This window comes from Neodiprion pinetum, chromosome 5 (genome assembly GCF_021155775.2).
Source record: "Neodiprion pinetum isolate iyNeoPine1 chromosome 5, iyNeoPine1.2, whole genome shotgun sequence".
Classification (NCBI taxonomy): Eukaryota; Metazoa; Arthropoda; class Insecta; order Hymenoptera; family Diprionidae; genus Neodiprion; species Neodiprion pinetum.
The window spans coordinates 8,703,497-8,716,826 of record NC_060236.1 but is presented as its reverse complement, the minus strand read 5'-3'; the positions used below and the strand labels follow the sequence as shown (position 1 = coordinate 8,716,826).

The 13,330-nt window shown below is 38.5% G+C and overlaps 2 protein-coding genes across 2 annotated transcripts; both read left to right on the top strand.

The window, feature by feature from the left end:
- The first annotated feature begins 175 nt into the window (after positions 1-175).
- LOC124218723 (glucose dehydrogenase [FAD, quinone]-like) lies at positions 176-4,619 on the top strand. Its single transcript, XM_046625457.2, has 3 exons — positions 176-1,430; positions 3,153-3,432; positions 3,517-4,619. Exons 1-3 carry the CDS (start codon positions 187-189, stop codon positions 3,961-3,963), a joined length of 1,971 nt encoding a protein of 656 aa, XP_046481413.1. The 5' UTR covers positions 176-186; the 3' UTR covers positions 3,964-4,619.
- Positions 4,620-7,711: 3,092 nt separating this feature from the next.
- LOC124219546 (glucose dehydrogenase [FAD, quinone]-like) lies at positions 7,712-12,584 on the top strand. The gene is made up of 3 exons (XM_046627255.2): positions 7,712-9,007; positions 10,487-10,766; positions 10,848-12,584. Exons 1-3 carry the CDS (start codon positions 7,767-7,769, stop codon positions 11,214-11,216), a joined length of 1,890 nt encoding a protein of 629 aa, XP_046483211.1. The 5' UTR covers positions 7,712-7,766; the 3' UTR covers positions 11,217-12,584.
- The last annotated feature ends 746 nt before the right edge of the window (positions 12,585-13,330 follow it).

Sequence of the window (13,330 nt, the reverse complement as noted above, 5' to 3'; positions counted from 1 at the left end):
AAAACCATTATTATACGTGTAAATTGATTGGATGAAGTACCCGTTTGACCTGAAGTATGCGCATGCGCAAAAATATTTTTACGAATATAAAAACCAGACATTTCGACGGAGGCTTGATCAATGTTCGTGTCGTCTTCAGTTCTTGATACAGCAGTTGCAAAAACTTGACCAAATCACAGAGTTACAATGGACATTGTACCCGACAGAAATACGCCTGTACCCCAACTGATTGTTCAGTGGGCATATACAGGGATCCGTTTAGCTTTGTCCTGCGCCGGGGTAACAGTCGGGTTTGTTACTTTTTTCGAAGTTCTAATAGTGCTTCTTCGACCTGACATTGTCGACAAGGATAATAGAGCACGCATCGTTCCAACGGTAGAACTGCTGGACCAGTACGACTTTGTAGTAATTGGTGCAGGATCCGCAGGAGCTGTACTTGCCAACAGATTAACGGAAAATAAAAACTGGACGATCTTGCTACTAGAGGCTGGAGGTGATGAAAGAGTCATTTCTGATCTACCTGTAATGACTTATAATCTTGTGAACACTGATATGGACTGGAAATTCAAAACTGAATCTTCTTCGGCCTATTGTAAGGGCATGGTCGATAATCAATGCCACTGGACCAGAGGAAAATCACTTGGAGGATCCAGCAGCCTTAATTACATGCTATACGTACGTGGAAATCGAAGAGATTACGACAACTGGAGGGATTCGGGGAATCCTGGATGGGGATACGATGACGTTTTACCGTATTTTAAAAAGGCAGAAAATATGACGATTCCCGGTCTCCGCGAATCGCCTTATCACGGTACCTCCGGCCCTCTTACAGTTGAAAATCCAAGGTATGAACACCCGATGCAAGGATACTTTTCGAATGCCATGTCTGAAATGGGCTACCATGAGGTGGATGTGAACGGCAAGACGCAAACTGGATTCAACCGACCGCAAACCACTACTAGAAACGGCCTTCGATGCAGCACGTCGAAAGCCTATCTGCGATCCACAGCTGATAGGAGAAACCTGCACATTAGTACGAATTCTCTGGTCCATAAGATTCTCATCGATAAAACGACAAAAACAGCTTACGGAGTTGAATTTGTCCGAGAAAACATGAGGCACATTGTTCGTGCAAAAAAAGAAGTAATACTCTCAGCGGGCGCGATTCAATCGCCTAAACTGCTAATGCTCTCAGGAATAGGACCCAAAGATCACCTGGAAGAGGTTGGAATTAAGGTTATTCACGATAGCCCAGGAGTCGGGCAAAATCTTCAGGATCACATCATGATTGGTGGGCTTACTTTTTTGATTGATGCACCGTACAATCCATCTACGACAACTCTAGCGGACGTAACGGACTTTGTGGTAAAAAAAGAGGGTCACCTATACGGTACAGGCTTCTGCGAAATATTGGCTTTCGTCAACACCAGGTGAATATTTTCAAGCGTTAGGCGACCAGTTGCCAACTCGTACCAAAATAATCCAGTCCTGACAGTCGTACGCGCTTTCTCTGCAATGTAAAACAAATGACATAAATTTACATGCTTCTGAATTAGATATTTAAAAATTTTTTCGTCTATTGGTATAAGTCTTGAGCAGTACGTTGAATTGTAAGGTACGCAGTTTCGTAAGCTATACACAAAATCTCTGTCACATTTTTGCAGATTGTTCAAAATAATACTAAAAACAACAGCAACAACAATAATAATAACAACTTAGATCCCGTAGTTTTTTGGTGCAATTAAGCTTTTATTCAAGTCATAAAATTGTCACGAATAGAAATAGCATAACAGCATTATGGTATCAATTTTTCCAAAGCATGTGTAAGACTTAAATGCAAACAGGACCTCTGTTTATATACAGATAATGAATGAGAATTTGGTGAATTATAGTAGCATTCATCATGTGTAGTAAAAACATGGATAACGCGATGCTTCTCCAATTTTGAGGTTGTCGGGAGTTTCTCTGATCGGTATATTAAATTTTGAAATTTTTTGTACGCACGGTCCAATTATAGAGCGACGGCATCTATACTCGAAATTTACAAACCATATTAAAATCTGACTGAAGGATCACGTACTTCAAGCATTATCGTTCTAATTCCGTTTATGATATTCGTGTCGAAGAACAGTTGTAGCAGTTCTTGTTTTTTAGAAACACTGACATTACATGCGTCATACCGTGTCTCATAGAATATTTTTGAAATATCACCATTTTTACGCCATCTGAAATTTTCCTCGCGTATTCTACCAAGAAAAAAAATTTGGACACGCATTCAACAACAAAAATTCAGCATTATCTGATTTCAACATTCGGGAGTTTAAAATCATTGACAATAGTTTCTGTCATCATCTACTGTCTTTAAAGTTCTGTTATCAAGTGGTTACGTTGTTCCGAAGCCAATGGGAAGTGGCGATTCGATTTTTCAACATTGCCATTACACGCCATGAATTTCCGGGATAATACGACGTGACTCGATTTTGTTTTCCCTTCAAGGTTTTGTTACACTACTGAGAGTACTTTCACGGATTTTCGAATTCTTCACCGGTCTCTGTTTCGGAAGTCTCAGGACACCAAATTTTCCGGTTCACGAAATCCGAGAATTTTCGATCGATGTTGGTTTGGAATTGGAATGTTTCACCAACAAAAAACAATCGCGTTGATGACTCCGTTCTGAGTCCAAATTCCTGAAAAATAATATTTTGAAATTTCACAATAACAACTTGATGACCCAGTGAAGAAGAAATTCAATTTACATTTGATACAAAATAAGTTGAAATTTTATGTTTGGCGTTTTTTTTTTTCACTCTATATGAGAAAACTTGAACTGGATTAACAGATGACATCACACATACAACAATTTATTCCCGACTCAACCATAAAGTTAACTTTATTGACCTCAAAAGCGGGATGAAAGCGGCCCGTGTTTTTCCCTAAAACACATTTGCGGGAAATATGATCTTAAATCCAAATCACCGAGAAATATGAGCCCAATTTAAAAGTCCCAATTTTCAAATAATTTTTACAGCCAGAGTTGAGTCGGAAGTAAAGTCCTATATGTAACACAGGAATAAAAGTCGACTTTATTCCCTTGTTACATAAGGTACTATTATACAAATATTTCTGATCAAACCTTTCGGTTTTCTTTTTAGGTATGCCAACAGTTCTATCGATTACCCGGACCTTGAATTATTTCTTAGTTCAACCGCTCAAAATGTAAACGGTGAACTTGTTACAAGTGTTTTTGGACTCAGAGACGACTTTTACGCATCCTTATTTTCGAATATAATTGATAAGGAAGCCTACGGGGTGGAACCAGCACTGATACACCCGAAGAGTAGAGGTTACATCAAGCTGAGAGGCAATAATATCACAGAGCAGCCAATCATAGTTCCAAATTATCTCGACCACCCGGATGATCTGGATGTTTTGGTATACAGATAACTTCATTTGTATCGAAGAACATCACATAACTTGAGTTTAAGGATATTTCATGGACGATCTTTCAATTCGCAGGTAGAAGGGATCTTTTTTGCCTACAACCTCAGCCAAACCTCAACTATGAAGAAATTGAATGCGCGTCCCAATTCCAATACGATCCCGGAGTGCGCACACTTAAATTTTCCGTCCCGTGATTATTGGCGTTGCTACGTACGATTTTTCACGTTGAGCGTTTATCATTCCACTTCCACTTGTAAAATGGGCCCAACTGACGATAAAATGGCTGTAGTAGACGCACGCCTTAGGGTCCACGGTGTGAACAGTCTTCGGGTCGTGGACGCCTCAATTATGCCAACCATAGTATCTGGGAACACCAACGCACCAACTATCATGATCGCCGAAAAGGCCGCGGAGTTTATCAAGAAAGATTGGAATCCCATCTTTTCCGGTGGGTGCAAGACTTCGAATGTCAAAGCTTGGGAAAACATTTTTCCAACGTTGCAAAGCTACGCTCACGCATGAAATTGAGAAGGACCGCCAGTTCGGACGATGAATTGACGACCAAAGGAGTCTTTGAAAATGCATTGTCCCGATGGTGCAAAATCCCTGCATCGTTATTACTGTTCAGACGCGGACCGCCGGCAAGAATTTGTCAGTAAGCATGCCACGCGTATTTGAATACGGTGGATTCAATATAAAAACATTCTGCAATTCTGCCAAATAGAATTTTTTTTACTCACAGCGACGGTCGTTCCAAGTTTTGTGCATTAGAGTTTTTGTGTAATCAGGATTTTGAGTTTTCAGAATTTGGCTTTCCCAAAAGTTATACTTCGTGTATCTTTTATGTAAACTTTGATCTTTCAGGATTCCGGAACTGACCCAGATTGTTCATACTTAAATGTATAAACTCGTTAAGTAAGTATACGATTGGGTACAGGATGCATTTACGAATGGTCGGCAATTTAGAAAATAATTTTGTACAGTGAAATCTTAGTTAGGTGCACGTTTTTCAATGATCACGTATTTATAACCGAGAAAATCATGGAAGTAAATTTCTTCTAAGTCCATGATTTCGAATTTGTACATGATTTCAAATAGCTCCATGGCTATTGTTTCGTCATTGTATTCATATCGGAATTGACTAATGCCATTGAATAAATACGATGTGTAAAACGTAACATAGCAGACTTCAATATTTGTACTGAAGGACGATAAAAAATTTAGTGTACAACGTTTTGTTGAAATAAGTATGGTGGCACCGTTCATGTTTACACACCTAGCTGTTAATAGTTGTGTGTGAGTCACAGTAGAAAATCAAAACCAATCCAGCATAAATTATAATTCGAACTGAAACTTTATTGGACTCATTTAATTGAAGTATGGACTCAAGTGTTTTCTACCCAGTTAGAGGAGTTGCTTTTACAGCACTTCTATTCCAAAACAAACAAACAACAAACAAAAGTCCTGAAGGTTTTGCCCGACTCCTGGGCTGTTGCGAATAACCTCAATGCCAAGGTCTTCTAGGTTCTCTCGCGGACCGATTCCTGATAGCATTAGCAGTTGAGGCGATTGAATCGCGCCCGCTGAGAGTATTACCTCTTTTTTTGCACGAACAATGTGCCTCATGTTTTTTCGGACAAATTCAACTCCGTAAGCTGTTTTTGTCGTTTTATCGATGAGAATCTTATGGGCCAGAGAATTCGTACTAATGTGTAGGTTTCTCCTATCAGCTGCGGATCGCAGATAGGCTTTCGCCGTGCTGCATCGAAGGCCGTTTCTAGTTGTAGCTTGCGTGCGCATAAATCCAGTCTGGGTCTTACCGTTCACATCTACCACACTGTAGCCTAGTTCAGAAGTGGCATTCAGAAAATAGCTCGTAATAGGATGTTCATATTTCAAGTGTTCAACTGTCAAATGGCCAGTGGTTCCATGATACGGCGATTCACGGAGATCGGGTATTGAGATATTTTCGGATTTTTTGAAATAAGGTAAAACATCCTCGTATCCCCATCCATCATTTCCAAAATCTCTCCATTGAGGTATGCCAACAGTTGTGTCGATTTCCCGCACCTCCAATTATTTCTTGGTTCAACGACGCTAAATACGAATACTTAAGTCGTTAAAAGGATCTTTGGCCTTAGAGACGATTTTTACGCAGCCATATTTTCGAACATAATCGATAAGCCAGCGAACGACGTGATACCATCGCTGATGAACCCGAAGAGTCGAAATTACGTCAAACTGAGAGACAATAATATCACAGAGCAGCCGATCATAGTTCCAAACTATTTCGACGGCATGAATGATCTGGCGGTTTTGGTACGTAGATAATTTGTATACTGAATAACATTATATCAAAAATCGTACAAAAATTATGTGTAGTTCACTATTTGATTTTTGATCCGGTATACCTGGTGATTCGTGCTTTGGCAATTTATTACGTGATTTTTTATGTGTTTCATCGAATTCACAAGATAAATTTTATAATTCAACACACAATCATTTTCAGGAGGACTACTTGAGAGTGAGAGGACAATGTAGGGTGTAGAGTATCAGCAAGAATGTGGGAAAGTTGGACAAGCGCGTAGACTTGAAAACTAGACGTAGCAGCTAGTAATTTCATTGAAAAGCTGAAAATTTTTCAACCAAGGTCATGTATTCTCAAAATTGGATGGTCATAGGGTTGGTATTGAGCTAGTTGCTGAATTACAATATACTGTGTAGCATGCATCGCGGTGGTGTCCCGGTTACCAATGGATATCGTGTTTTTCGTGAAGCTGAGATGGGACGATCGGATCGATCGGAACACTGTCTGGGACCGTACCATTAAATTCTGATTGCAGGTCAACGATGAAAGTATTAATTTTTACCTTCAGGCACTTTAAACACAGCGTTGGAATCCAATCTCGATGAATAACACATTTGCTAATGGAGTCGATATCACGTAATGGAAACTCCGCGGGAATCTTATACTAGAGCTCTCGAGAATCATTCATGTTCTGCATTCTAACACTGACCGAAACTCGTATTGCTTAATATTCTGTATGCCTTGTATAATAAACGCCGAGCTTCAAATATTTGATATTTAGTTCCCGCTTGCAAGCTTGAGTGCCTGGTCATGGCTTTGATGGCTCCGTGAAACGACTCCCAAGGCATGTATGTTTACAAGTAGGGGCAAAGAAACAAATATTTGAACTTGAGTACTGTTTGACTGGATAGGTGGAGTATTAAAACAGGAAAAAGAAAACAAATATTTCAACCCGAGTGCTTATTTGAATGTTATATACATTAGCTAAACTATTACTATGCTTGTGATACGATTGGCTGAGGTCCAAATACTGGTACGATGAGAATTATGTGATTTGTACCGCTACGTTCGCAAACGTACGCATCCGTTTGACCTGAAGTCATTCGCGTACACGCACAGATATTATTGGGACTATAAAAACCAAGTATTTCAACGGAGATTCGATCAATGTGTTGAGTTCTTGTGCCGTGTTGAGTTCTTGATACAGGAATCGCGCACACTTTTCACAGTGAACGCCAAATCACAGTGTGGTGATAGATATCGTACTCGATAGATATACGCTTGTGCACCCCAACTGCAGACTGTCCAATGAGCATATACTGGGATCCGTTTATCGTGAATTTAAGAATCTGTCGAATGACGCGAATGAAGAGAAAATATTGCTAAAGACTGGAATAAATGGCGTGGGCATAAATGCAAGAAACGCAGAAATGAAACAAATTCACATGGTCTGTACAAGCAGAAGCTGACGGGATCAAAAGAATGTCAATAATGCACACGAGAAAAACATAGAAACGTTAAACATATTAACGTGGATTTTAGAGTAAATCGTCAGTACGTAAGTCGAAATTTAATGAATCTCTTATGTAGCAATCTAATAGTATATTGTGTACCAAGAACGGGAAGTGCGAAATTAGCATTTTTTTTTTTTCTAAATTGATCGTTAAGTGACGTGTTGCTGGATCAGAAGAGCTGGTATTGGCCATAGTCACCAGTCATACGGATAAGGAGATACTTACCCCTGGATAAAAATTTTTTTTGTGTGAGTGATAAAAAATCGAAGAAAATCATGCATATACTATTTTCAAAAGGGTATTCACTTATAGATCGGGTGACAAGCGGCTGCAATGGTTTTAATAATTCTACGCAATTTTAAAGTAACTGCTTTCTCAACTAGTTTATGATTTCAACAATTGAATACCCACTCGAATATTTTATACCAGTAAACACATCTGCATTCTACTAATGATGAAATTGTACAACGTTTTGACAGCCAACACCGAATCAAGGAGTTGTCATGGAAATTGTTCCCGAAAGAAATACATCTGTATCCCAACTGATTGTTCAGTGGGCATACACTGGTATCCGTTTTGCTTTGTCCAACGGGACCATGATTGGATTTTTAACATTTTTGGAACTTTTGATAGTCCTCCGGCGACCTGACATTGTCGACAAAGATAACAGAGTACGTATCGTTTCGGTGGAAGAGATGCTTGGCAGTTATGACTTTGTAATAATCGGAGGAGGATCTGCAGGAGCCGTACTCGCTAACAGATTATCGGAAAATTCAAATTGGACTATCCTGCTATTGGAGGCTGGGAACGATGAAGGAGTTATCTCTGACGTACCTTCACTGGCTTTATATCTTCAGCACACCGAAGTCGACTGGGGATTCAAAATTGAAAATTCGTCGACCTATTGTAAAGGCATGGTCAACAATCAATGCAACTGGCCCAGAGGTAAAGCACTCGGAGGGAGCAGCGTCATTAATTATCTGATATACGTTCGTGGCAATCGAAAAGATTACGACCAATGGGAGGAGTTGGGAAATTCCGGATGGGGATACGACGCTGTTTTACCATACTTCAAAAAAGCGGAAAACGTCTCCATCCCTGAACTCCGCGCATCTCCTTATCATGGGACCACTGGCTATTTGACTGTTGAACGAGCAAGATACAAGCATCCGATTGCAAGCTATTTTCTCAATGCTAGTTTTGAAATGGGTTACTCAGAGGTGGATGTAAACGGAGAGACGCAGACGGGATTTATGTACCCGCAAGCCACTGTGAGAAATGGCCTTAGATGCAGCTCGGCAAAAGCCTATCTGCGTTTCACAGCTGGAAGAGAAAACCTCCATGTGCGCACGGGTGCTTTGGTCACTAAGATTCTCGTGAATGAAACCACAAAAACAGCTTACGGCGTTGAATTTGTCCGAGAAAACATGACGTACACCGTTCGTGCAAAAAAAGAGGTAATACTCTCAGCGGGCACTATTCAATCGCCTCAACTGCTAATGCTCTCAGGAATCGGTCCTAAGGAACACTTAGAAGAGGTCGGCATTCGGGTTATTCTGGATAGTCCAGGAGTTGGGAAAAATCTTCAGGATCATGTGGGGATTGGAGGACTTACCTATCTGATTGATCCGCCGTATGATTCATCAACATCGACTCTTTCGGAAGTAGAACAATTCCTGGCTGAGCGAAACGGCTCGTTATATGACATATCCTTCGGCGAAGTTATAGGTTTCACCAATTCCAGGTATTAATAATATAATAAAAATGTTTACTGATATTTCTCTGTACAGCAAATATCAATAATTTTACTCAATGATTTTCAGTTTGATACTTTCATTGTCCATCGCGGTAGATAGAGGTAGATTCCCACTAGCTGTTGCTCTTATCCGTAATCCAATTATGTACATTCGAGTATGCTTTTCATTACTAATGCTTCTGCCCCTACACTGTTGAAAATGATTGTGAATTTACTACACATTTATTGGACAAAAGACGTGTAAATTTACAAATTCAGTGCAGCAACGTAAATTACTATGCATTTGTTTGAAATTTACAATGAAAATTTTTGATTTTACTAAAATTTATAGGAAAAACACAGAAAAGTAATCTGATTTCACTAAGTTTTATAGTAAATTTATTGTGTTTGTGAATTGAATACACAGCAAATGTATGGTGAATTCACTGTTCCGTATCCGGATAAAACTTCTAGCACAGTGAAAGAAGTTCTATACAGAACTTTTCAACACTGTATAATTATGTAAGTATAATACGTAATCCTCCATAGAAAGTTACTCCGCACACGGCTATGCAACGTAGTCACAGCTTCTAAACCGTGCTTCTATAATAATTCTTACATTCGTTATCGCTTCACTGAACACAATAGTTTCGTTAGATTCTGTGCACACACTAATTGTCATGGCTTTTTTTTCTGCGAATTCTGATCTTACGCTCAGGTCGTTCAAACTAAAGATTTCGTCTCTAGTAATTTAATTGTCGTAATCAATTAGTAGGTGTACAAGATTCGTAGTTTCTACCTATTAGATCAACCGTGGAGTAACACCTTAAAAGTCATATTGAACAGTCATTTTAATACTGCATTTCGGCACCCTGGTCATTTGTAAGTATAATCAAATAATTTTTGACAAAACATACGAACGACTTGAAAAAAAATCAACCAATGCAACTTCTTCTACAGAGAAAAGAATATTTCTTTTACTCGTGACTTGATAAGTCAACTGAAACTTTTTGCCGTTGTTACGGGGTGGATGGTTGAAATCACGACAGTAGAGCAATCAATAAATCCGACATGCGCTTACTCTAAATCACGTATTTCTTACTAGTCACATGTTTTATTCTAATATATGATAGAGAACATTGGATAAAAATTGTTTACCTTCGGAATAACAGTCGACGATAGCTTTTTTATAATTGAAACTTGTCACCGAATACAAAAAGTTTAATTTGATTTATCAAAGCATGAGTGAAGGCAATTATTTAATTTTTTTTATAGCAAAGTCACATTCTTTTTCAAGAATTCAAGATTCAACATGCTGTCTCTTTGGCTTGGAGGTGGGCCTGAAAGGAGTAGAAATAGAAATGGATTGTATCAAGATAGGCTTCACTTTGGAATTGAATGAAAAAGATTTGTCTATTTAAATTCGCAATGTATCGAGGAAAATTTGCTTCCAAGTAAACGTCATGGTGACATCTCACATGCTTTCAGGTATGCTAACAGTTCCCTCGATTTTCCTGACCTCCAGTATTTTCTCTGGTCATCGGCTTTCAATGGAAACAGCGAACTTACCAAGAATGCGTTCGGTCTCAAAGATGATCTTTACGAAACCTTATATTCGAATATCATCAACAAGGATGCCTACAGTATAATCCCATTTATATTACACCCGAAGAGCAGAGGCTACATCAAGCTGAGAGATAATAATATCGTACACCATCCACTTATAGTTCCGAATTACTTTGATAACCCACAAGATTTGGAGATTCTGGTAAGCTGATAAATTTGGTGTCAAATAATACCGATATTTCTATCGAAGTGTAACTTTCACACGGGATCTCGTTTTTTACAGGCGGAGGCAGCCGATTTCATTTACAATTTCAGCCTTACGTCGACTATGCAGGAATTGAATGCCAGTGTTAGCTCCAACTTGATCCCGGATTGTGCTCACTTGGAATTTCCATCTCGTGACTATTGGCGCTGCTACGCAAGATTCTATACATTGACGATTTATCACGCTACTTCCACTTGTAAAATGGGCTCTGAAAATGACGAAATGGCTGTGGTGAACCAACGCCTCAAGGTTCACGGTATAAATGGTCTCCGTGTTGTGGACGCTTCCATAATGCCAAATATAGTGTCCGGTAATACCAATGCTCCAGTTATTATGATCGCTGAAAAGGCAGCAGATCTTATTAAGGAAGATTGGAATGGTCACTAGTCGAGCAAATGATCATCAAAAGCATTGATACGTAAACAAAGATAGCTGATAAAAATATTTTCCCGTAAAAACTGGAGCGCTGTTGTTTGTGAGAGCTAAATATTCATTAATATAGGTAAATATTGAATGATCTTAGGTTTGATGCCGCGAGTTTTCGGCGAATGGTCTCAACGCAAACGATGTTTTGCCGCTAAATAAGCAACCGAAGTTACATTTTACAGGAAGTGAGTCCGTAAGTAAGCAGATCTGCAGCCAATCATATTTCTGTAACGATTGATTAATGGGTAATAACAAATTTGACAACTATTTTTTGATGCTCTACAACGTAGCAAAATTAGAGCGACATCGGGGGCAATCTCCAAATGAACGTTCGTTGTCAGTTACAGGAAAAGTAATGTTTGGATCTTCACAGAGTTGTCACATTATGTTCGTCATATTTCTTATCATCATCATTATTTTCCACAATAATTTCAGTTTCTCAAACTGAAAGACGAAACGGGTACGTCACACTTATTTCGCCTAAATAAACAGGTACAACTTCACTGTGCTTTTGTTTTTCGTCGGTATTTATGTCGTGAACGTGAATAGAAAATTTAAACCATCATTCCGTAGCAGTAAGCTAAAATATGGGTACGAACCGGATTATCGTCAGCTTGAAATCGACCAGAGGAAGAAAATTTCGTTTTCGCCACAATTTCGTTACACTGAATCTACAAGTCAAGGCAGAGTTTGTTTTTAAATTTTCCACGTTTTATAGCGTTCTCTTCAGTCTTGTTACAACCAGGTGTCTTGCATCAAACTGCTCGAGTTTTTTTTTTTTTTTTTGCACAAATTTATAACGGCTCCGGTTCTAATTTAACTCTTGAAAGCTATACCCGATTCTTCTCATCGCATTTGATCACTTCTCCGTTGTTTCTGAAATCCATCCTCCGCGTTTCGAAACTGTTGAAAATTGTCTATCACCGACTTAAAAATTCCGATTGTAGTAAAAATTCTTATTTTCTGTTCGATCGTTGAGACGTCGTTTCGTAATAATTTATTCAAAAGCCTGATATTTTGGGTTTTGCAACAAATCTACTTTTGAATTTGCATGAGTGATGATCTCTTCGTCAAAAGTTTAAATACCGTTTCCATGATTTTGATCCATCTCAGACACTTCTTGGATTCCATTTTTCGTCTTTTTTCAAGCGCACGAAATAAAGCTATGGGGGCAAAGCTTGCTTCAGGATCATTGTCGTGTGACAACGCGGTGTAAAAGAATGCGAGTTTTCTATTGCAATAATTTAAATTAAACATTACATAATTTCGTCGATGAAATTTTCTTCATCACCATTTTAATATGACAGAAGGAAAGGTATAATAATTTTATCAAATCATTTAAATTATTATGTGTATAAACGTATATATTATGTGTATTAATAAAATGTATGGATATAAAAAAGTTTCGCCTCGTTTCATTATTCGCTTTCCACATATCACTCTTCGCAATTTTGACAAATTAGTTTACACGTTTTCATAGCTTTGACCTTGTTTGTCGGTACAATACTTTATTTCTCGAAGAGCTTCACGTTTACTGAATTGGTTAAATCGTATTTGGGTTAGGCGGGCTTGTTTGAATGGTACAAAGGTCCCTTTTATATGCCATGACTTACACCAAGAGCGAGATGTGGATGTTTTAAATGGTATACGGTGTCGGGTTCTAGCATCAAAATATCGAGATTCACACACACTGGCAATAACGCAGAGTGAGTTTGCTAATATTGCTACTTGCTAATATCGTAGCACAATACTCAAAATGTGGTCCTATAATTGATTTTGTATAGAATGAGTGAATGACTGAATGGAGGGTTGAGTGCATATTTGACATGCTGTTAGCTATTGGTCTAAACGAGAGAATAAAAATCAGGAAGAAAAATATTCATAATTTTCAGGGCAGATAAATGAAAATAGTAATACAAATTAATTTCGATAAATGTTAGGCAATACAATACTAATGAAGTCTATGCTCGAAATGAGCAATTTTTCATCCACGTCATATGCGAGAAAAAGAGACTATTTTACGTACATGTTGAATAAAATAAAAAATAAAAAACGTGCCAGACTTCCTGTTTTGT